This window comes from Hyperolius riggenbachi, chromosome 6 (genome assembly GCF_040937935.1).
Source record: "Hyperolius riggenbachi isolate aHypRig1 chromosome 6, aHypRig1.pri, whole genome shotgun sequence".
Taxonomy (NCBI): Eukaryota; Metazoa; Chordata; class Amphibia; order Anura; family Hyperoliidae; genus Hyperolius; species Hyperolius riggenbachi.
The window spans coordinates 359590941-359616399 of record NC_090651.1 but is presented as its reverse complement, the minus strand read 5'-3'; the positions used below and the strand labels follow the sequence as shown (position 1 = coordinate 359616399).

At 44.6% G+C, this 25459-nt stretch overlaps 1 protein-coding gene across 1 annotated transcript in view; it reads left to right on the top strand.

The window, feature by feature from the left end:
- LOC137522259 (uncharacterized) overlaps positions 1-19074 on the top strand; it is a 61751-nt gene extending 42677 nt beyond the window's left edge. Inside the window, exons 7-8 of the mRNA XM_068242288.1 lie at positions 18292-18499; positions 18624-19074. Coding sequence (XP_068098389.1) covers positions 18292-18499; positions 18624-19074 — 659 coding nt within the window. The remainder of the gene's footprint in view (positions 1-18291; positions 18500-18623) is intronic.
- The last annotated feature ends 6385 nt before the right edge of the window (positions 19075-25459 follow it).

Sequence of the window (25459 nt, the reverse complement as noted above, 5' to 3'; positions counted from 1 at the left end):
CTGGAACCATTCGCAGGCGAACTGTTCGCGACATCTCTAACTGGCATCTGTGGCAGCGCAGAGGGTTTATTCCTCTGCACTCCAAAGCTCCATCTGCCGGTGGGAATTCCCCTCTACTGGTGCTTAGCACCAAAAGCTGGGTTCTATCATTTTGACACGCTTGTGGAGGACTTCCGCAGTGTCAGAGCACATCTTGTGCACTGACCACGGAGATATCCCACAATCGTTACAGGCTGCTGTTTACATTTTCCCAGTAAAATTTGTATTTGTCTCCGCCCACTTATGACCCGGCGCTGCCCGCTTATGTATTTGGCTGGTGTTGGCTGTGCCCACTTTTCTAACCCTAAAGCACAATTAATCAATTACGGTACTCAATTACCAAGTTTGTGAGCTTTGTGGTGTTTGGCATCAATAATATCAGTCGAAGAGATCAGCAGCACCACGTGGATGTATTCAAGCTCTTTATTGCATAAAGATAGCGCCCAGGGACAGCGACAGACGCTGTTTCGGAGACAAGCTCCTTTCTCAAGCTGTATAGGCTCACTCAAAAGAGATAACAAACATAAAGGCATTTATATACAGTTTCAATAGGGTCACATGGACCAATCAGATAACATCACAATACAAAAAAACATAAGTATCCAATCACAGGGCAAAGCATAATGAGAGGACCTGATGGGAAACAGATATGTAAATCAGCAGCCGTTATCACAGCATGATTTGAAAAGTGTCATAACCCCAATGGCCAATCAGCACTTACCAAGTCAGGAGGACCTGATGGGAAACCACAGCAATGTCATAACGCTCCTCCCAATCTCCCAGGGGGCAATGCGAGAAGCGTACTGCTGAAAAACGGAACGATTGACGCCATGACGTCATCCGTTTCCATGCGTAAAAGCGTCCTAGCAATGCGTAAAAATGTACGCATAAGATTCTCAATAGCATCCATGCGTAAAAGCGTCCTAGCGATGCGTAAAGGCGTACGCATACAAAAAGGCCTCCGTGCGTAAAAACGTCCAAACCACGCGCCAAAAACGCGAAAAAAACGCGAAAAAAACGCAGAAAAAACTGTAGTATATAAACTACATATGAAGAATCACATGTATACCGACCACGTATGCTGAACTCAGTACCCTTGGACGGGTGCCTGAACTTATCTCCCTTAAAAATCAAGCCACACATATGACATCCTAAACATGGAAAGGTGCCATTTTGGCCGCTCTGTACCACAGCTCGAGGTGTGCGTGCTCAAATCTTGTCCCTGACCGCAGGGGCTCGTTTGAAGGATAACAAAGGAGGAAATTTAAACTCCGGAACCTGAGGAAAAGCACTTTGTAAGAGGCCCCAATGCTGCCGTACAATGGACCCCAGCTTATAGCTGCAGGCATTGTACCTGGAAACAAAAGGGAGTCTCACTCCTCCATGACGTCTTCTGGTGGGTCTATTGGATACCAGGGTGTGTTCAGGGTACCCCCTTGACCTAAATATATCCCTCATTTCATTAAGATAGAGGCTATCGATTGGTTTCTTCTTACACAGTCTGACCTGACCGTTGAACAGAGAAAGTTTGCAGTTTCACTCTTGAAGATTATCTTGGAGGAGAACTACTTTGAGTTCGAGGGTGTCTTCTATCAGCAATTACGGGGGACGGCAATGGGTTCCAATGTGGCCCCCTCCTATGCAAATCTTTTCATGGGCCTCTACGAAGAGGCATTTGTCTACACCAGCATGTACTTCCGCCAACATGTGGTTTGTTGGTGGAGGTACATTGACGATATTTTTTGCGTTTGGAGGGGGCCACAGTTGACCCTTAACTAATTCATTGAGGAGCTTTCGAGCAAATGCCCCCCCATTAGATTGACGGCACACTTTGACTCGAAGAGTGTTTCCTTTCTGGATACTCAGGTTGTCTTGGGACCCGGTGGTTTCCAGACAGATCTGTATGTTAAGCCAACAGATAGAAATTCTGTTTTGGAATTCTCTAGCTTCCACCCCAGGTCGACTAGGGAACACATTCCTGGTGGACAATTGCAGAGAGTCTCCAGGATTGTGTCGGATTCTGGCCAGTGCGAGATTCGTCTTAATGAAATGAGGGATAGATTTAGGTCAAGGGGGTACCCTGAACACACCCTGGTATCCAATAGACCCACCAGAAGACGTCATGGAGGAGTGAGACTCCCTTTTGTTTCCAGGTACAATGCCTGCAGCTATAAGCTGGGGTCCATTGTACGGCAGCATTGGGGCCTCTTACAAAGTGCTTTTCCTCAGGTTCCGGAGTTTAAATTTCCTCCTTTGTTATCCTTCAAACGAGCCCCTACGGTCAGGGACAAGATTCGAGCACGCACACCTCGAGCTGTGGTACAGAGCGGCCAAAATGGCACCTTTCCATGTTTAGGATGTCATATGTGTGGCTTTATTTTTAAGGGAGATAAGTTCAGGCACCCGTCCAAGGGTACTGAGTTCAGCATACGTGGTCGGTATACATGTGATTCTTCATATGTAGTTTATATACTAAAATGCCCATGTGGGCTATTATATGTGGGAGAGACCACTCAGCGACTGCGTGAACGTATCTCCTCACATAAATCGGCCATCAGGACCAAGAATATGTCCCAATCTGTCTCGGCCCATTTTACCCAGTTCCGCCACTCTATACAACAGCTCCGTGTGCAAGTTATAGATGGGGTTCCTGTTCATTTTAGAGGAAATAGGGAAAAGGAATTACTTAGACGGGAGGCGGGTTGGATTAGGAGGTTGGGTACCCTGGGAGGGGGCGGTCTCAACCGTGATTATGACCTTTCTTTTTGCATTTAAATGTTTATATCCTATCTGAGTACAAGATTCATTGATATATTGTGCCCTCACATGTTCTTGTGCGGTCTGCTATGCTGCGTCGGCGGTGTGCTGACTGCCGAGTGCAGCTATGTGTGTTTCCCTTGTGGTTACACTTTGAGTATTCTGGGGGTTGCTACTTTTTGATGTGCAGGTCTCTTTATTGTTATTGTATCTTTTACATCTAATACAACGATTTATCTATAAGGGTGGTTATCTCTCATGGCACACTCAGCCTTACTTTACCACAGCACTAGCATTTTTTCGCTTTTGGTCATCATCTGATGTCTTATGGTGCTGACTTCGTCAGCATGTTCGGCTTTATATGCGTTTTATGCGCCAGTTTGCGTATTTTTGCATTCGGCATAGCGGCTATTCTATATTGTTCTGTATTTGATTTTTGCGTAAGTTTTTTCTGCGTTTTTTTCGCGTTTTTGGCGCGTGGTTTGGACGTTTTTACGCACGGAGGCCTTTTTGTATGCGTACGCCTTTACGCATCGCTAGGACGCTTTTACGCATGGATGCTATTGAGAATCTTATGCGTACATTTTTACGCATTGCTAGGACGCTTTTACGCATGGAAACGGATGACGTCATGACGTCATTCGTTACGTTTTTCAGCAGTACGCTTCTCGCATTGCCCCCTGGGAGATTGGGAGGAGCGTTATGACTTTGCTGTGGTTTCCCATCAGGTCCTCCTGACTTGGTAAGTGCTGATTGGCCATTGGGGTTATGACACTTTTCAAATCATGCTGTAATAACGGCTGCTGATTTACATATCTGTTTCCCATCAGGTCCTCTCATTATGCTTTGCCCTGTGATTGGATACTTATGTTTTTTTGTATTGTGATGTTATCTGATTGGTCCATGTGACCCTATTGAAACTGTATATAAATGCCTTTATGTTTGTTATGCGCTTTGAGTCCCACGGGAGAAAAGCGCTTTACAAATGTTATTTGTTGTTGTTGTTGTTGTTGTTGTTGTTGTTATCTCTTTTGAGTGAGCCTATACAGCTTGAGAAAGGAGCTTGTCTCCGAAACAGCGTCTGTCGCTGTCCCTGGGCGCTATCTTTATGCAATAAAGAGCTTGAATACATCCACGTGGTGCTGCTGATCTCTTCGACCGATGTCTTAGGAGCTGCTGGACCACAGCGCCACATCAGCCTAGCACACGGATACCCTCACCAGGGTGCCTATCGACTGTGGTGCAACATGGCATCAATAATATGCATTGGAATGAAACAAATCTAATTGGCTGTTTGTGGCTCCACCCCCTTTCTGAAATTGAACCCTAGTCACCCAATGATTAACTGTACCAGGTTTGAGGCTTGTGCCATTAACAGTGCAAGAATGGCAGCAATGTAAATATTCCCCTTGAAAATCAATAGGTTAATTTTGATTGGCTTTTATTTACTCTACCCACTTTTCTGAATATTAATCCCAGTCACCCAGTAACCAACTGTGCAAAGTTTGAGAACCCTACCATTAACAGTGTAAGAATGGCTGCTGTTTACATTTTCCCAGTAAAATGTGTATTTGTCTCCGCCCACTTATGACCCGGCGTTGCCCGCTTATGTATTTGGCTGGTGTTGGCTGTGCCTACTTTTCTAACCCTAACACACAATTAATCAATTACCAAGTTTGTGATCTTTGCGGTGTTTGGCATCAATAATTTGCATTGGAATGAAACAAATCTAATTGGCTGTTTGTGGGTCCACCCCCTTTCTGAAATTGAACCCTAGTCACCCAATGATCAACTGTACCAGGTTTGAGGCTTGTGCCATTAACAGTGCAAGAATGGCAGCAATGTAAATAATCCCCTTGAAAATCAATAGGTTAATTTTGATTGGCTTTTATAGACTCCACCCACCTTTCTGAATATTAATCCCAGTCACCCAGCGACCAACTGTGCAAAGTTTGAGAACCCTGCCATTAACAGTGTAAGAATGGCTGCAGTTTACATTTTCCAGTGAAATTTGTATTTGTCTCCGCCCCCTTTTTGGTTATGGGAATAAAAAGTATCCTATACTTTATTCCAGGTAATGTACTATGTGTGTGCCAAATTTCATTCAAATCCGTTCAGCCATTTTTGCGTGATCGAGTAACAAACATCCAAACATCCAAACTAAGAGTAGTACACATCACTTAATACAATACAAAGGGATACATAATGCACTGGTACTGTACTCCAAACATCAGCAAAAAATTTGGTTGCCCGACTCCATCTATTTGTTAGTGATTTGGTCAACAAATTAACTATGCGCACATTTGGTGCACAGATTTGGTAAGCTTGCCAGCCCATAAACAGATTTTGGAAAGATACTGTATTAATAATACAGTATCTTTCCAAATCCAGAAAAGGTTCAGAATTTGAAACCTGCATAAAGTAAACCTGACATATCCATAGATGGTGTATTTATACTTAAAGCGGAATATAACCCTGCATTTCAATTTTGCTCTAAAACATTATTTACAGCATATTATATGCAAAAAGCATTTTTATTTTTACTAGACCAGCATTGGAAGGGTTAAACACAGAGGTTTAAGGTTCCGGAGAGATATGCAGAAGTTCAGATTGTTACATTCTATTTAGTTATATGTATCTATTGAGAAATGTTACACACTCTTTGGCTGTCCTCCAACTCCTTCTCAGTCAGAGAGATGAGTCACATTCAACACTTAGATACATTTATGTAAACAAAATGTATCTATTTCAGCTTCGGATGCGTCTGCAGAAATCTCCAGGAACTTTAAAGCCCTGTGTAACCCTTCCAATGCTGGTTTAATAAAAAAAAAAATGCTGGTTGCATATAATATACTGTAAATAATGTTTTAGAGCAAAGTTGAAATGCATGGTTATATTCCGCTTTAACTGGGGCTTCCTCCATCCCCATGAGAATCATGGGCTCCCTTGCCATCCTCCCTGGCAGCTCCATTGTTGCCTCTGGTATCTTATTTATTTATTTATTGTATTTATAAAGCTCCAAAAATATTATGTAGCGCTGGACATTAGTTTAGGTTACAGGCAATATTTAGGGGTGACATACAGCAATATGACAATACGGGAATACATAAAAACCAGATCACACACCATAGTATGAGTACCAGGTAATGCTTAGTCAGCCACTGGAGGGGAGCATGGAGATTAGGCAAGTCGAGGATGGGTGTACAGTAATGGAGGTGCATGAACAGGTAGGAGACACAGGGAAGAGGACCCTGCCGAAGACTTACAATCTAAAGATCTTCTTCGATTGTGGTGTTTTGAGCATGTGCAACCCAGACACTTGTGTCCCCTGTCATGCTCCCACAGTTGGGGTTGACCCTGACTGAAGAAAATCCCGGAGGGGATCGTAGGACAACGGAGTGGATGGGGAGGATGGGGAGGGAGCCCACGGTCCTCATGGGGCTGGAGGAAGCCTCAGGTTAGTACTGTATATGCTCAAGTATAAGTTTAGGTCTGATTCACTTCATAAAAGCATAGGTGTCGACTTATACACGAGTCACAGGTAACACTGAGTACACTGAATAATGTGTGTACTAATAGTGACATTCCCATTTGCAGCAATGTACCCAGTGATAAGTGACACTTTGAGAAAAGGAAATGCCAAGAAAACACAGGTGTGAAAGTCCTGGCCACAACAATTACCAAGGAAAGGGCAGGGGGGAATACTGGGATGCATAAAAGGGAGTGAATATTTGCAGCACTATTGGGCCAGGAGGAGGTATTGGCTGCACTTAAGGGACAGGAGAGGTTAATGGTTGCAATACTGTATGCAGTGCAGTCATTAGCCCCTCCTGAGCCCCAAGTGCAGCCATTAACTTTGCTGGGTAGACTTATACTTGAATCAATAAAAAAATCCAGTTTTGTGATTCCGATTTGCGATTTGTAAATGATTTTACATGCGATTCTGAGTTCCGATTTTCAATCTTTACTGCATGCTGCATTTTTTCAGCGTTTTTCTTTTAAAAGTATCCAGTGAAAATCGGAATCGCAAATGCTATCAAAAGAAAAACACAGCCAAAACGCAGCATGCAGTACCGATTACAAATCGGAATCGCATGTAAAAATCGATTAAACATCGCAAATCGAAATTGCATGTAGTGTGCAAGAGGCCTAAGAGGGTTGAATATTGGAGCCAACTTATATACGAGGTCGACTTGTATTGGATTGGAGTATATACAGTATATTAGGCACAGTGTACTGTCTCAGGTACACTTTAAATGGAATAACAGCAATTTTTTACGTCTTACAACATCCTATTATACAGAGGGGTTTTCAGATGTATTTATCCTCACTTGTAACTAAAAAGTTAATTTTTGAAAATTGGGGGACTGATAAGATACTGCACCTAGAGGAAAGAAGAAATCATTACACTGCACTTCTCTAACTAAATGGCCTCAAGTTCTCCTCTGCTCCCTATGTCCATTTCCAGAACACAAAGTAGATGGTTAGGGATATGTGATTTCAGGACAAAATTAAATTGGAGGAATATCTGGTATATTAGAGTAAAATCATTAACTCTTTCTCCTCCTACGTTCACTTAGGAAGGAGGAACTGTACTGAAAATATTAATAAACAAGCTTAACTTATACAATATTATTTTATAAATGATTTAGTCCTTGATTTCCCAATGTAAAATCTTTCCTCACACTTTCTTCTCCATGATTTACATTTTGAAATTAATCATGAGTTGTGACATTTTTAGGTCAGTCAGGTGCAGCTCAACTGAATGTTTGTATACTCAGTGCTCCAAAACCAGTAGAAAAAAAAAACCTGGCCTCCCAGAATGCTCGGGGAGAAGAATTTCACATAGCTAAACAGCCTACGCTGTGACATCAATGGGAGGGCAGGGATAAAAAAAAATATGCAGCGATTTATAGACATAAGAATTATTTTTGATACGGAAACCAGGATAATATTTTACTACTTTCTATTATATATCACTACAGTGCCTCTTTAACCCCTTGCCGACCACTCCACGCTGATTGGCGTGAACGTCGGCAGCCCCAGGACCACTCCACGCTGATTGGCGTCAAGTCCTGGGGCGGGGTTTTGCAGGAGATTGCGTGCGCTGGTGCATCTCCTCTTTCTTAAGTTTTTGCCGCTAGGAGACTATTATGCTGGGATTACACCATACAATTTTCTACTAGATTTACCTGTCAGATAGATAGATAATTTCCAACATGCTGGAAATCTATCTAATCATCTATCTGCCGAGCAATTAGGCATTGTTCTACTCAGCAGGAGATAACCAGAAGACAATGCACCAGAGATAATGACCATTCTCGCAGGAAATAAATTAATTATGCTTTCTAATAGGAAAATCTAACAGAAGAATCTAAAAGAAAATTGTATGGTGTATTCCCAGCATAAGACGGCAAAACCGCTGTCTATTTACAGTGTACAGATCTGCGATGTACAGCAGCGCTGTACTGAGGACAGCCGTGTGACACGGCTGTCCCCCTGGGGGAGACAGGGGCGATCCGCTGTCATAGGTTAAAGCCTATGACAGCCGATCGCTGTCATAGGCTGGCAGCAGGAGGGAGGGAGGGTTTTAAAAATTATAATAAAATAGAAATTTGTAAGACAGCTGGCAACTATGCTTTACAGTGCATTTAAGAGTGATGTCACAGCACAACGGAATAAAGGTACCACAGCCAGTAATCCTTCTCCCATGTCCACGCAGGCAAGGACAGGACGCTCCAGCGATCTCATGGTGATGTCGGACATGTGGACATTCTTTAGTCAAACGCCTCGCCATAGCGATTCCGGATCCACCCTCCACCAACGCCTGGATCAGCAGGTAGCCGACTACCTGGCCTTAAGTGTGGATGTAGACACTGTGAGCAGCGATGAACCCTTGGACTGCTGGGTGCACAGGCTTGACCCGTGGCCAGAGCTGTCCCAATTTGTCACCCAACTTCTGTCTTGCCCTGTCTCAAGCGTCCTGTCAGAAAGGACCTTCAGCGCAGCTGGAGGCATTGTCACTGAGAAGAGAAGTCGCCTAAGTCACAAAAGTGTTCAGTACCTCACCTTTATCAAAATGAATGAGGCATGGATCCCGGAGGGCTACTGCCCACCCCAAGACTAAAAGTCAGTCCCCACACACAGCATCTCTGCCTTATCTGATCTGCCAAAATTCTTTTGTTGCAGATCAGAGCAAAGTCCAAACAAGATGGCCGCTAGCCATGTGTCCTCTGGTAGTGTTGGGCGAACGGTGTTCGCCACTGTTCGGGTTCTGCAGAACATCATCCTGTTCGGGTGATGTTCGAGTTCGGCCGAACACCTGATGGTGCTCGGCCAAACTGTTCGGCCACATGGCCGAACTAAGAGCGCATGGCTGAACGTTCCCCGAACGTTCGGCTAGCGCTGTAATTGGCCGAACGGGTCACGTGGTTCGGACCCCGAACGCGCTCTGATTGGCCGAACGGGTCACGTGGTTCGGGTAAATAAATACCCGAACCACGTCATATCTCCGCCATTTGTCTGTGGGTTTAGCTTTGGGTAGGCAGACAGGGTAGTTCGCTCTCCAGCCACGCTAGCCAGGGTCCCCCCCAGTCATTGTGTGTCGCTGCTGGGAACAGTAGTACACCGCTCGCTCAGCCACACTATATATAGCATTGTTTACTGCCACTGTGTACCTCGCTCAGCCACACTATATATAACATTGTGTTTACTGCCACTCTGTGTACACCGTTCAGCCAGACTATATAGCATTGTGTGTACTGCCACTGTGTACCTCGCTCAGCCACGCTATATATAGCATTGTGTTTACTGCCACTCTGTGTACACCGCTCAGCCAGACTATATAGCATTGTGTGTACTGCCACTCTGTGTACACGGCTCAGCCAGACTATATAGCATTGTGTGTACTGCCACTCTGTGTATACCGCTCAGCCAGACTATATAGCATTGTTTACTGCCACTCTGTGTACACGGCTCAGCCAGACTATATAGCATTGTGTGTACTGCCACTCTGTGTACACCGCTCAGCCAGACTATATAGCATTGTGTGTACTGCCACTCTGTGTACACGGCTCAGCCAGACTATATAGCATTGTGTGTACTGCCACTCTGTGTACACCGCTCAGCCAGACTATATAGCATTGCGTACTCTGCCAGTCAGTGTGTATATTGCTGGGATCAGTAATACTCCACTCACCGCCAACCACTATATGAGCTCACCATGAGTTCCTCAGAGACCTCCGCTGTGAGCAGCACTCCCAACAACAGCAACAGCCAACGCCCCACGCAAGCTATAACATCCACCCCAGCAGCCAGTGGTCAGCAGCAGCCCTCCCCGGAGGAGAACGTTGTGTCCATCGGTCCATCGCCAGAGCGATTAATGAGGGCTGCCATTGAGGAGATGATGGGGCCTGATGTGGAGGAGGAGGTCTGGCTCAGGCCAGCATCCTAAGTTAATGTTGAGGATGATGAGGGGTCTGTGTCTGGGGATGTTGGGGTGGCAGAGGTGGTGGGTGGGTCAGACTCAGGAGAAGAGTTGTATGATGAGGATGATGATCGGGACCATCTGTATGTGCCTCAGAGTCCGACCCCGGAAAACATGTTGTATTGTGTGTTTAGGTACTAAAATCTGCGTTCCCACTTCCCAGTACTGCCCGCAGTGCCTGGGTCCACGGATCCATATAATTTTTTGGGCAGCACTATCAAACTGTGGTACTATGAGTGAGTTGCCATGGTCCTTCTGTGCTGCCTGTCACACTCACCGTCTGTCTGCAGATGGATTGTTCAACACAGCTACGCCATCTGACATGTAGTCCTGGACCTTGACCATCTTCTCCAGGCGATTGGTGTTGGAGGACGTGGAACTGCCCGATTGCTGTTCTGTGGGCTGCTGCATGGGTGTCAGAAAATGTTCCCACTCCAAGGACACTGCCAATACCATTCCCTTTTGGGCACTAGCAGCAGCTTGTGTTCTTTGCTGCCCTCCTGGTCCTCCTGGGTTTGCTGAAGTCAGTCTGTCGGCGTACAACTGGCTAGAGAAGGAGGAGGATGTCAATCTCCTCTCTAAAGTCTCCATCCTCAAGGGCCTGCTGGAATTGTTCCATTTTTGACCTGTCTGACACTTTCTTCAATCAGTTTTTTAACATTGTGTTTGTATAAACTGGGTATAAACCCAGTAATTGGTGTTGTCCAGATTCCAGAATAATGAATAATAATGAATAGTGAATAATGCGCGGGCCGCGTTCAATGCAGTCTAGCATGAATTGAGCCATGTGTGCCAGAGAGTCCTGCCAGACTCCTCTGTCTTCATGTTCTTGTGAGTGTTGTGATTGTTGTGATGCACCATATTCGTCACCAGCATCACTTTCTTCCTCTTCTGCTGTCCATTCCCGCTAAATTGTGGAAGTCCAACGTGCACCGCTCTGTCCCTCGGCAGTGGGGGCATCCAATTCCTGCTCCAACTCCAGCTGTTCCTCGTCCTGTTAATGAGGGCTGCCATTGAGGAGATGATGGGGCCTGATGTGGAGGAGGAGGTCTGGCTCAGGCCAGCATCCCAAGTTAATGTTGAGGATGATGAGGGGTCTGTGTCTGGGGATGTTGGGGTGGCAGAGGTGGTGGGTGGGTCAGACTCAGGAGAAGAGTTGTATGATGAGGATGATGATCGGGACCATCTGTATGTGCCTCAGAGTCCGACCCCGGAAAACATGTTGTATTGTGTGTTTAGGTACTAAAATCTGCGTTCCCACTTCCCAGTACTGCCCGCAGTGCCTGGGTCCACGGATCCATATAATTTTTTGGGCAGCACTATCAAACTGTGGTACTATGAGTGAGTTGCCATGGTCCTTCTGTGCTGCCTGTCACACTCACCGTCTGTCTGCAGATGGATTGTTCAACACAGCTACGCCATCTGACATGTAGTCCTGGACCTTGACCATCTTCTCCAGGCGATTGGTGTTGGAGGACGTGGAACTGCCCGATTGCTGTTCTGTGGGCTGCTGCATGGGTGTCAGAAAATGTTCCCACTCCAAGGACACTGCCAATACCATTCCCTTTTGGGCACTAGCAGCAGCTTGTGTTCTTTGCTGCCCTCCTGGTCCTCCTGGGTTTGCTGAAGTCAGTCTGTCGGCGTACAACTGGCTAGAGAAGGAGGAGGATGTCAATCTCCTCTCTAAAGTCTCCATCCTCAAGGGCCTGCTGGAATTGTTCCATTTTTGACCTGTCTGACACTTTCTTCAATCAGTTTTTTAACATTGTGTTTGTATAAACTGGGTATAAACCCAGTAATTGGTGTTGTCCAGATTCCAGAATAATGAATAATAATGAATAGTGAATAATGCGCGGGCCGCGTTCAATGCAGTCTAGCATGAATTGAGCCATGTGTGCCAGAGAGTCCTGCCAGACTCCTCTGTCTTCATGTTCTTGTGAGTGTTGTGATTGTTGTGATGCACCATATTCGTCACCAGCATCACTTTCTTCCTCTTCTGCTGTCCATTCCCGCTAAATTGTGGAAGTCCAACGTGCACCGCTCTGTCCCTCGGCAGTGGGGGCATCCAATTCCTGCTCCAACTCCAGCTGTTCCTCGTCCTGTTCTTTGTCATAGCTGGGACCAGCGTTTCCTGAGGCAGGTTGCCTGATGTTGGTATCATCACGCTGATCGTTTTCATCTTCAGAATCCCCCACTTGCATCATGCCAGCGGTTTCCATCTTCAACATTTATTTCTTCAGTAAACACAGCAGTGGTATTGTAATGCTGACTGTAGAGTTGTCACTGCTCAGTCACGCAACGTGGATTGCTCAAAATTTTGGAGGACTTGGCAGAGATCCAACATGGTGGCCCAATCAGATCCACAGAAGCTTGGTAGCTAGCTGCTGGAATGCGCCTCGGCACTGCCCAAAAGCGTGCTAGCATGTGCATCGTAGAATTCCAGCGCGTAGGGAGGGACATCACCCAGCGAGCGATGGTGCGCTAGATTGAAGCGCTCCTGCATCTCTTGGTGAGTCCTTCAGAAGCGGTACTGGACTTTTAACAATGTTTTTTTTTTTCCTTCAACAGAAGATCTGCCACGTTGGAGTGAGGAGGAGGCCGCCGACCCCGACACCAAGCTGAACCCCGGCGAACTCCAAGCAGAGGATCTTCAGGAACCCTCAAGGCTTTGAGCAAGCTGAGGAGGATCAGCAGTCCCGACGAGACCTCTCCTCATATGCGACTGAGTGCAGTGGAGCTCCCCAGAACAACCTCTCAGTTGTCACTTTGTCACTGGTCACTTTGTCACTTTGTCATTTTGTCACTTTGTCACTTGTCACTTGTCACTTGTCACTTTGTCACTTGTCACTTTGTCACTTGTCACTTTGTCATTTTGTCACTTTGTCACTTGTCACTTGTCACTTGTCACTTTGTCACTTGTCACTTGTCACTTTGTCATTTTGTCACTTTGTCATTTTGTCACTTTGTCACTTTGTCACTGGTCACTTTGTCACTTTTCACTTTGTCACTTGTCACTTGGTCACTTGTCACTTGTCACTTGGTCACTTGTCCAGATGATCTCGGTACACCTCCTGCGATTCAAATTCCTGCACACATTGCTCTGGGATTTGGGTGTGATGAATGATGCATCTAACTGGCCACCGGAGGCAATTAAGGCCTTCAAAACATTGAAAGCAGCTTTCTGTTCCGCCCCCATATTGCGTCATGTTGAGTTGTTGATGTCATGTTCATCCTCGGCCTCGCCTTGCATTTCAGTGCGAGGTGCATTTTCCACAGAAAAAGGTTGTGAATCCGGGCACAACATTTGTGGCTGTTCCATTGACCTTTCACAGGTAGAAGATTGTGGGGGTGGGAATAGCTCCTCCGAATAGCCCATTGTGTCCTGAAAACTACTCATTGCATTGCTTTGCGCACACATTTTTTTGTCCTCATGCAAGGCCTGAGTTGCACCTGAAAGCGTGGCCTTCTCCTCCTGCGCCTCCTCCTGTTCCATCACGTCTGCTGCTGCTGGGTTAGCGTTGACGCCCGGTCCCTGTTTATTGAACCTCTTATCTTTATTACATTTATGACTGCATGGCGGTAAAAAGCATGCTATCCGCACGCTTCTTGTCCTCATGCAAGGCCTGGGTTGTTGTGTCTCAAAAAGCATGGCCTTCTCCTCCTGCGTCTGCTCCTGTTCCATCACGTGTGCTGCTGCTGCTGGGTTAGCGTTACCGGTCCCTTTTCCTGGAACCTCTTCTCTGTATTACATTTATGACTGCATGGCGACAAAAAGCATGTTACCTGTGCAAAGAAACATGACATTTTCCACATTTAAAAGACAGTTTTTCCTTTGAAACTTTACAATCAATTTTCTCAAAAACTATAAGCTCTTTTTCAAATATTTTTTTTCCTCTTGTACCCACTCCCAAGGTGCACATACCCTGCTAATTTGGGGTATGTAGCATGTAAGGAAGCTTTACAAAGCACGAAAGTTCGGGTCCCCATTGACTTCCATTATGTTCGGAGTTCAGGGCGAACACCCGAACATCGCGGCGATGTTCGGCGAATGTTCGCGAACCCGAACATCTAGGTGTTCGCCCAACACTATCCTCTGGCTGGTAGCAGACAGACTCTCATACAGATGGAATTTGGAGGACTGAGGTCCGCCTGCCGGCCAGGTGCTTTTGATGAAGCTGGCTCAGGGGTGTGGCAATGCCCGCCCCCTCTGAATTACCCACCAATGACAGTTCATTTCCTCTGAGAGATTTTAGGTTTAAACTTTTAAAATGCCGTAACTCATAAACGATACATGTCATATTTAGGTGGATAACAGATTCACACTTGTCGGAAAATACAGATTAATATGATATCAGACGTTACTTGGGTAGCTTCTCAGGTTCCTGAGAAGATTCATACTGCAATAACTGGACGAGATATTGCCATGAATTTTATATCCGCTAGTTGGGCAGACTTTAACGAATAAGACTATATGAACTTCATAGCTGTGCGGTATACGGTTTTCGTATACCGACAGGAAATCATACCACACATGCATTCAGATCTGCCCTTCATCGGGGCTAGGAAGTCTGTGGGAAAGCAGGTTTTGAATAGCCTCCTGCTGTGAGGGAAGCGCTTCTCTGAATAGAGTCACCATTTGGTGACTAGGGACATAAGCATTGTCCAAGCTAATTAACACCTCCCCTCAGCCTTCTACAGGAATTCCCTCAGCTAAGACCAAACCTCCCAGCTGCTCCTAGAGCAGGGGGAGATTACATTTCACATCTCGGATTAACGATTTGTGTCGCAAACCGACCGCTATTGCGTCTTGGCCAACTAGGCGTCGCCTGGCGTCACACCTCCTGTATTGTTATTTTTGGTCACTACCTCGGGACGTGCATGCCATGCCTGCTGCCTTCCTTGAATGTGTGGTAGCCGTTCCTGCTCCTTTGCCCACAGCATGCCTGCTGCCTACTTTTGATGTGTGGTGATGGTAGCTGTTTCTTAGGCTCCCACTCCGGACCTGAATCGAACCCTGATTCCCCGACCATTACCCGTTGTCACCATGCAACTGAGAAAGTACCTGTAACGATCGGTGTCAGCACACAGAGAGAATCTGATTATTGGTGATCTGCAGTATCACCAAGAATGCAGATATATACCTGATTATGGATGATCTGCAGAATCACCAATAATACAGATATAGTACTAACCTCTGGACACCTGTGTATAATGGTGAGTGTTTGGTGTAACAGTATGACTTTGAGTAACGCACCTGAAGAGCAGGTGATCTTAAGCAGTATGGGCAATACTGCTATCAGAGAGCACAGAAACCTTCCAGCAGCCTGAGAGTCTCCAAGGGGTGGAGTCAGGCTGAAGGTTGGAAGGACCAGAGAGTAAGTGACACCTGAAGGTGGATGTCACTGATAGATCTGGAGACTATCTCTTAAGGGGAGAGATAGCTCTCAAGGTCGGGCAAGCCAGGTCGGCAACACACGGACAGACAAAGTACAAAGACAGAAAACTGATTCGGTATCCAAGGCAGGCAGGGTTTGGCAACAGAATATCATATATGCGTGGTACCGAATCAGAGAGCAGAGGAATAGTCAGAAAAGCAAAAGGTCATAACAGATATCAAACAATGCCTAGTCTTGGGTGTGAGGTCCGTGCTCTCTACACCCTGGAACTAGTCTGATGTATAACAGAATGATAACACAAGTTCCCTAGACTTGGGTGTGAGGTCCGTGGTCTCTACACCCTGGAACTAGTCTGATGTATAACAGAATGATAACACAAGTTCCCTAGTCTTGGGTGTGAGGTCCGTGGTCTCTACACCCTGGAACTAGTCTGAAGTATAACAGAATGATAACAACAGAAGTAATCTGGCTCAGTGTGAATTCCCAGGTCCTCCTGGTTCAAACACACTGTAGGATCTGACTAAGGTCTGAGTGCTTCCACGTAGTGTTCGCAACGACAGACAACTTGTGAGTGGCCAGCAGTAACTATATATAGAGCAGCGCTCTCCGGCGCCACCCCTAAGTGATGAACCAATGGTTACCCGCTCTGATCAGCCTGGTCAGCTGATCCCTTCTTGGCCACCATAAAAGTTCTGCCTCTCAGCGCGCGCGCGTATTCCTAAACCTATGTGAACTAACAGACTCAGCCATACCAGATGCACGCTGCTGCGTGCAAACCGCCGCGCTGGACGCGGAACTAGCTGCCTCGCTGTCCATACATGCGGCGGCTTTTCCGCGCTCCTTCAGGTTACTAGACGCACGCTTCCGCGTGCAAACCGCCGCGCTGGACGCAGAATCAGCCGCCTTGCTGTCAGCACACGCGGCGGCTTTTCCGCGTTCTCTCACAGTACCATAGAAAGTTTCACACAGTTGAATGAATGGCAGACTTGCCCTCCATAACACATTCTTGGCAAATGTTTTCGATTTTGTTCATCTTGCGTTGGGGCAAGGGTTCATCTGACCACAGATGCCTGGTCTGCAAAGCACGGTCAGGGCAGGTAGATTACTTTTACAGCAAATGGGTCCTTACTTGGATGTGCGGTGGTGGTAGCCAGTTCTCAGGCTCCCACTCCGGACCGGAATCGAACCCTGATTCCCTGGCCATTACCCGTGGTCACTCACAATGGCAGGCTTGCCCTCCATAAAAGATTCTCATTTCAGGTACTGAACAGCAAGCAGAACAAGTATTTAAAAAAATAGATGTAAGCTCTAACAATGGTAGAGAAAGAACCATCGAAAGTTGATAAGGCAGTCAGACATTACCTGATATCATTGAGGAAGAACAATCTCGCCATGGTGCGCATCAGTCCAGCACGGCCGTCAGCAGTGGTGCTCAGCAAGATTTCGGATATCCGAACTACCCAGATAATCCGAAGTTTTTCCACTATCCGAATTTTGAATAGCAATTTGGATATTTTTTAAAATCCGAATAGACTATCTGAGCAAACTCGGATTTCCCATCTGAAATCCGGAATCCGGGCGGATAGTTAGTTCAGATATCCGAGCAGAAGTCAAAATCATCTGCAATGGCAAAAATCCCTTTCGAAGGCATCCAGGGAGCGAGAAAGAGAGAAGACAGAGAGAGAGAGAGAGAGAGAGAGAGAGAGACCTCCGAAAGGTTCTCTATCCGGATATACGAATCCGGACGGATATTGGGTTCGGATAACCCGATATTGTCTGTTTTTTTTCTAAGCGGGAGGAGAGTCCTCCAACTTCCCCCTTTTAAATGGTTTTTAATCGCTTTTACTCTTGTTGGCGCCTCTGTTATACTGTTTTACAAATCTACTAGTCCACCCCTGATGGAGGGGTGTATCCCCTTTTTCCCCTTTTTCCTATCGACAGAGTGCGACTTCTTATACCTGAGTGGGGTCAGGTTATAATTCTCCCCACCTGCCTATCCAGTGGTTGCCTTTTGTGGCAACCTATACTTGTGAGTTTAACCATTGCTTGAATACACACTTTATCATCTGCTACTAAGGTACTACACTATATTGGGCTCTCGGTCTCGCTTTGTGTTTTTCAAATAAAATAGAAATATTTATTTTAAAAAAATGTATTTATAAAAAAAAATAAAACATCCTGGGAGCAATCATAGCCCACCAAAAGAAAGTTCTGTTGGTGGGCAGAAAAGGCGGGATCACTTGTGTGCTGAGTTGTAAGGCCCTACAGCGAGCCCTTAAAGCTGCAGTGGCCTATTTAGTAAAAAATAGTGTGGTCACTAGGGGGGTGTAAGCCTATGGTCCTCAAGTGGTTAAGACTCTGATATCCAGTGTTACCCAAACTAGGTAGAGGCCAGACTTCTCTGCAAACAGTTGTCTACCCAAATGAGAAGATGGTGCCTTCAGGGGGTTTCTCAGTAGATTTCCCAAAACAACAATGGCCAGCTTCTGGTCTTTACCTGTACTTCTTTCAAATGCACATATGCTTTGTTACAACTTACAATGACTCATAAATATGTATCAAGTTTTTTATGTGTGCTAAAATGTCATTTAATATGTTGTTAACCCCCTGCAGGTCACATTACTGGAAAAATCTTGATAGACATCAGTGCTGGCCCCTTAATCCACCTTCTCTATTCTGCTTGTAAGTTCTTTCAAGAGATCATCCTGATGAGGACCAATGAGAAATGCATCATGGAGATAATGAAATGGCTGGATGACCGTACCGGAGCTTTCTGCTGGGGGCACGTGGCTAAGCATGTTACTGACTTAGAAGGGAAAAGGTGAGCTTTAACAAAATTTCCCTTGAATTTAATAAAGGCTTCCTATGTTGTTATATGTCAAAGTACACATATCTGTCACAGGTGATCTTCTGTTTGAAAGAAAAAAATATTTTCTTATTTTCAGTCACGAATGTGAGGCGAAAGAGATGAAGCTGAAGTCAGCCATTACTCGTGTTGTAAAATTTGACCCAGAGTCAGAAGATCTCACAGATCCAATAGGGGTTCCTCAGGCCGACTGCATCCTCACAGCTGTGTTGTTAGATAAGATCTGCAAAGATCAAGATGATTACAGAAGAAACTTGAGAAAGATATTAAAGCTATTAAAGCCTGGAGGACACCTGATCTTAATCGGGACAATAAATGCCTCTTATTATACAGTCGGAGTGCACAGGTTCCATTCATTCACATACGATGAAAATTTTGTGAGTAGCACACTTGTTGCTGAAGGAATGACCATTCTGCAATGTGAAGTTACTCCAAGGACGTCTGAGAGTCTTTTAATTACAATCCGGAATACAGTGGTATTCTGTTCATCGCGGCTTGCAAACAGAAGTAGATTGAAGGTGAAGTATTAACTACTAAGCCTAGAAAGTTGGTAAAAAAGAAAGTTTACCATGCTTATAAGCTTTTATTCTTTCACCATGTGTTCATTCTGTTTATGTTTTTGCTTATACTGAGAAGCGCAAAACAATAAAAAAATAAAATCCTACTAATATTATAAATGGGAGCGTTCGAATGTTTGGATGTTTGTTACTCGATCACGCAAAAATGGCTGAACGGATTTGAATGAAATTTGGCACACACCATAACCATAAAGTGGGAGGAGACAAATACAAATTCCACTTGGAAAATGTAAACAGCAGCCCATCTTACATTGTTAATGGTAGTGTGTCATTTAATTGATTTTAATGGTATTCTGTTCCTCACCGCTTGCAAACAGAAATAGAATGAAACTGAAGTATTAATTTCTGAACCTAGAAAGTTGATACAAATGTAGTGTTTACCATCTGCTTTTAGGCTTTAACTATTTACCAACGAGTTCATTCTGCTCGTCGTTCACTGCCTTTAACAAAAAGGACATTTGAGATACAAAGGGGTATATGCAATGAACTGTGTTAAGAAGAATAACGTGTTAATTCTTACTGCAGGATGAGTATGGCAGAATGCCATACATTACATGCAATGCATTACGCTCTGCTCATCATGCAAAAAACTTTAAGCATGTAATTCTGCATAATGCAATATACTACATACACCCCAAAAAAATAGTTATAGGTGTGTAACTGGGAAATCTCAATAAAATTCCTCAAAACTACTATACTTTATTATTTAGTATTGATATAGCACCAACACCTTCCGCAGCACTGTACAGAGTGTATAGTCTTGCCACTTAACTGTCCCTCAAAGGAGCTTACAATCTAATCAGTTACTGGCAGAGATCAGAAGATTAGGACAAAGGCATAGGCATTATGCTATATAAAATGTGTCAAGATAGGGAGGGAACAGGCATAGGGAGAAGGACACAGGAACCAAACTAGTATCTAAGACCTGAGGTCGCTGTGCCCCTGAACAGGACCCAAGGATCCTAACATCTCCAGAAAATCAGCTATTCTAGCATTTATACGCTCACATCTATGTTCTGGTTGATGAACACCAGGGGTTTTGTATCCTAATAGTAGAGTTTTAGGATCCTTTGCGATGGCCCTTTTAGACACTCTAGTAAGGAGGTTGTTGATTCTGGACCAAAGTCTAATGACCTTCGGACAAATTCAAAAGATATGGACCAAGATTACTACAGCCAAACAACCCCTAAAACAATCTGTGGAGTAGTTAGAATCTAATGAGTGCAGCCGAGCAGGGGGGAAATATGTCCTAAGAAGGAGCCTAAGAGACACCTCAATACGAGAGCTGTATAAACTACCTTTCGCTAGAGTCTCTAAAGAGTCCCCTCAGTCCTCCAAGTCTAAATCATACAACAGATCCTGTTCCCACTTCAAATTTAAGGGGGCTTTAACATCTTGTGGTGGCTTATTTTGAATAGAATATATAAAAGAGATAAGACCCTTCTGTAAAGGTTCATGCAAACAGGTAATTTAAAAGTGTGTTCTGGGATTGACAGCTGAGGTCCTCAGAAAAGTATGCAGATAATGAACTACCTGCAAAAGTCGATGCAATTCAGAGGAGGGGATGGTAAATTCAGAGACCATCTGCTGCTGAGTCTGCATTTTCCCGTCAATCAAAAGATGAGAGATGGTGAGAAGGCCTCTAGAGGTCCACCACCAAAACACCATAAAATCTGTGCCACTAGGGAAATCCGGGTTATGCAAAAGTGGCTGAAGTGGAGAGCATGCCAAATGTAAATTATACAAAAAATGAATCTTATTCCAGACCATAGGAATGTGGTCTGTTATAAAGGAAAGGGATTATACCGATTCATGTCCTTCTTTTGAGGCCAAAAGAACTCCTTTCCAAGAGTAAGGATGTAGGAGGGCATTTTCAATGGGCACTTAGGCCGCGATTCATCAAGACTTATCAAATCAATTACCGACAGCTTGGTAAAATACCGAACCTCGATAAGTTGTTTTCAGGATTCATCAAAGTTATCTACAGCTGTTAGCGAGCATTCGGTAATCATTCGGTAATGATGCGATAAAACGGAAGAAAGTGCAAGTCATGAAAATGAAAGTGGGCGTGGCTTAGCATTAAATTTAAGCCCTATTCAGAATGTTGCTATGTGGTGCTCAAAAGACTGCCTTTTTACCCACAATTCTACGGGAATATTATGGCCTTGTGTTAAATTACAGCTGTAAAATGGAAATATCGACACTTTATCGAATGCTTACCGCATTGTTATCGAAGTCACACCGAATGCCGAAAAACCTTGATGAATAAAACTAGAAATCAATGAACTCCGAATTCGGTAATTTAACGAACCGGAAAAAGTTATCGCAAAGACAATGATGAATCGAGGCCATAGTCTCCAGTGTATATCAGGGGCAGTTGAGCTAGTTGTAAAGCAATGAACTATTTAAGCAGGTGAGGTACAAATAAACCTCCTGAGCTTGGCCAGTCATACATTGCCGTATATGTATATTGTATACGGGGCTTCTTATGGGTCCAAGTAAATGTAAAATCTTCTTCTGGAGTCTAATGATGTCAGCTCTAAGTATAGGAATAGGGAGAGCTCTAAAATAATAGATACGTTTTAGTAACAAGGTCATCTTTACCGCAGCTATACGGCCCGTCGAAGACAGTGAATAAGAATGCCATGTGTCCAGCTCCCGCATAAGCATAGGTGTGACCTGAGCATAGTTCCATTTATATAGTTCAGATACAGAGTTGCAAACGTTAACACCCAAATGCCGAAGAAAGTGAGATTTATACTAAAAACCAAAGGACACAGCAATATGCTGTGCTTCCGAATTTGGGATGTTACATGCAATCAACATTGATCCGCAACCCAGATGCCTTCTCAAAGTTTTTAAGAGCTTGCAATAGTTTAGGTATTGAAGTGTAAGGGTTTTGAATAGTCACAAGAATATCATCAGCAAATAAGCTGAGCTTAGGATGGAGTGCGCTCAAATCATAGCCAGTAATACCCAGATCACGTCTAATGTGCAAGGCCAGGGGCTCCACTGTCAAGGCAAATAACGCCCGTGACAAGGGACACCCCTGCCTAGTGCCTCTGTATATCGGGAAAACACCAGAGGATTCACTAGGAAGCTTTAGGGAAGTGGAGGGAGAAGAATAAAGTTGCTCTATGAGATTATGGAAGGTCCCAATAATACCAACTACTCTGGAGACTGCAAATAGAAAAGACCAGGTGAGGCGATCGAAAGCCTTCTCAGTATCAAGGCTGAGAATAATTAAAGGCTTTTTGCACTTATTAACATGCTGAATAAGAAGTAGCATCCTTCTGATATTATCTGAGGTTTGTCTGTTCAAGATAAACCCTCCTAATCCTTATCTATAAGGGAGGGCAGAAGTTTGTTAAGTCAAGCCTCCATAATAGCCATACGGATTTTGTAGTCCTCTCCTGCTGACGCAACTTCCGTGCAAGCCAAGTGTCTGATTTGTTATTATATTTATAGTAACTGGCTTTAGTCCACAACAGAACTTTCTCTATATGTCTACAAAGATTGGAGTCTAGCTTAAGCTCAAGGTGTGTAATTTGTTTGGCCAAATACCTAGAGGGAGAGTTCTAGTTGAGCAGGATGAGTCTATTTCAGGTTGGCCTGTTGTTCGGTGGCCTTTCATTTACGCAAACAAACAGCTTTGATGAGATGACCTCTGATCACGGCTTCATAAGCCAGCCAGCATGTAAGCGGCGTAACTTCCTCAGAGCTGTTAGTTGCAAACTAGCTAAGCAGTTCAGCAGAAACTTCCAAGTTAATGGTGGGATCAAGCAGCAAAGACTCATCCAGCCACCAGAAACTTTGTAGTTTAAAAGTAGCCTGAATATCTACCCCCAGTAAAAGCATAGCATGATCAGACCAAGAAACAGGGACATGGCGAAGAAAAAACAGCGTTTTAATTAGATTGGATGGCACTAAAATATGATCAATTTTTGAATAAGAAATAATTATGGGAAGGGGAATAGTTTGTGTAACTTCTTGTATTTGCATACAACTCCCGCCATGCATTTGCCAGAAACTCAGATTTCATGGTATTCACAAGCTGGGAGTGCTGGGCTCTAGAAAATTTGTCAGCAGAAGTAGAGGACTTATCCAGTGTGTAGTTCAAAGTTAGATTACAATCCCCACACCAGATAAGGTGAGTATGCAGGTGGTGGGCATTTTTTTTTAAATCAATAAGAGAAAGGTTTTGAAAGCAGCTTCCGAGGGAGAATAGCTATTAACAGTGCATAAGCTTTGACCATGCAGAGTTCCCGTAAGTATGATTAATCTACCATCTAGAACACTGTCAGTAATCTCTAAAGGCAAAGAGTTGCGACGGGAAGAAAAAAAAAAAAAAGGCAATACAAAATTTCAGCGGAGTAGCATTTTCCCTAGATTTGCAAAAGAGATGAGCAGGAACACCTCTGAAAGTTTTGCAAAAATTTCCTCAAACTTCAGGTGGTAACACAAATTTTCAGCAAACCAATTTTGCTAATTTAATTAAAATCAATGGGGTATCTTTAAAGGGAACCTAAACTGAGAAGGAGATGGATTTTTCCTTTTAAAATAATACCAGTTGCCTGACTCTCCTGCTGATCCTGTGCCTAATACTTTCAGCCACAGCCCCTGAACAAGCATGCAGATCAGGTGCTCTGACTGAAGTCAGACTGGATTAGCTGCATGCTTGTTTCAGGTCTGTGATTCAGCCACTATTGCAGCCAAAGAGTTCAGCAGGACTGCCAGGCAACTGGTATTGTTTAAAAGCAAACATCCATATCCCTCTCAGTTTAGGTTCCCTTTAAGTGTTAATAGCAAAGCAAATTATTAAAAGATATTGGGGGCTACTTATGAATGACCCACTTCTGAAAATTAATATTCCAGCTAACCCAAAGTTCATTTATAGAAAGGCCAACAACCTGGAAAGAAGTCTAGTCAAAACATGTATTGATGAGCCAGTGATAAAAAATAAGACCGATCTGTGTGGGCAAGTAGGCTTCTTTCCTTGTAGACAATGAAATCCCTGCTTTGTATCTCAAACACAAAAATCTAAATTTAACACATCTTTTGTAACTGGTAATATATGCAAACAAGTGGTTTGACTCAGCACTCTCAATGGAGACAAGCGTGCTATAGCTGATCAGAACTTGTTGCTCATCAAGTTCAAAAATAGCAAAAAAAGAGATATCAGCAGCACCGCTACAGTGAAAAAGTTAGCTCTTTTATTAGTGCAGTAAAATCATGTGGCAAAGATAGAGCTGGAGGCAACTACAGCCCGCTGTTTCGAAGCGACATGCTTCTTCTTCAAGTTGCAAGCTCATAATGACAAACAATGTTCTCATACCTTCTTAAATATGCCCACACATTCAAATGTCAGCCAATCCACAAATGAGACTTGAGAAGTGGCCAATCAGAGCAGACCAAAAGAATGGAGGACCTGATGGGGAACTTCAGTACACAGGAAGTACAACCCACAAGTGACCTCACTGCAAGAAAACACTCCCATAAGAAAAACGGCTGCTAAACCACACCCAAAACGGACCTGATGGGGGACTGCCATGTACGCGTAAAAAACACCTGATGCGCTTTTTACGCGTCTTCTCTTGTTGGCATTCATTGTGGACGCCTTTAGCATACTGTTTTCATGCGTTTTCGCTTTTGGGGTTTATGCGTACATTTTTACGCATCAGGTGTTTTTTACGCGTACATGGCAGTCCCCCATCAGGTCCGTTTTGGGTGTGGTTTAGCAGCTGTTTTTCTTATGGGAGTGTTTTCTTGCAGTGAGGTCACTTGTGGGTTGTACTTCCTGTGTACTGAAGTTTCCCATCAGGTCCTCCATTCTTTTGGTCTGCTCTGATTGGTCACTTCTCAAGTCTCATTTGTGGATTGGCTGACATTTGAATGTGTGGTCATATTTAAAGGGAACCTTAACTGCTGCGGAAAAATAAATTCACTTACCTGGGGGCTTTCCCAAGCCTCCTGCAGCCGTCCTGTGCCCGCGCCGGTCCTTCGGTGCCCTCCGGTCTCCCTCCGCCGCTAAGTTTCGATTTCGGACGACTGCCAGTCGTCCTGGGGCCTCTTCCGCATTCCTGGTCGTAAACTGCAGTAAAGCGCGTCCGCATGACGCGTTTGGCGTCATGCGATGACGCGTTTGGCGTCATGCGGACGCGCTTTACTGCAGTTTACGACAAGGAATGCGGAAGAGGCCCCAGGACGACTGGCAGTCGTCCGAAATCGAAACTCAGCGGCGGAGGGAGACCGGAGGGCACCGAAGGACCGGCGCGGGCACAGGACGGCTGCAGGAGGCTTGGGAAAGCCCCCAGGTAAGTGAATTTATTTTTCCGCA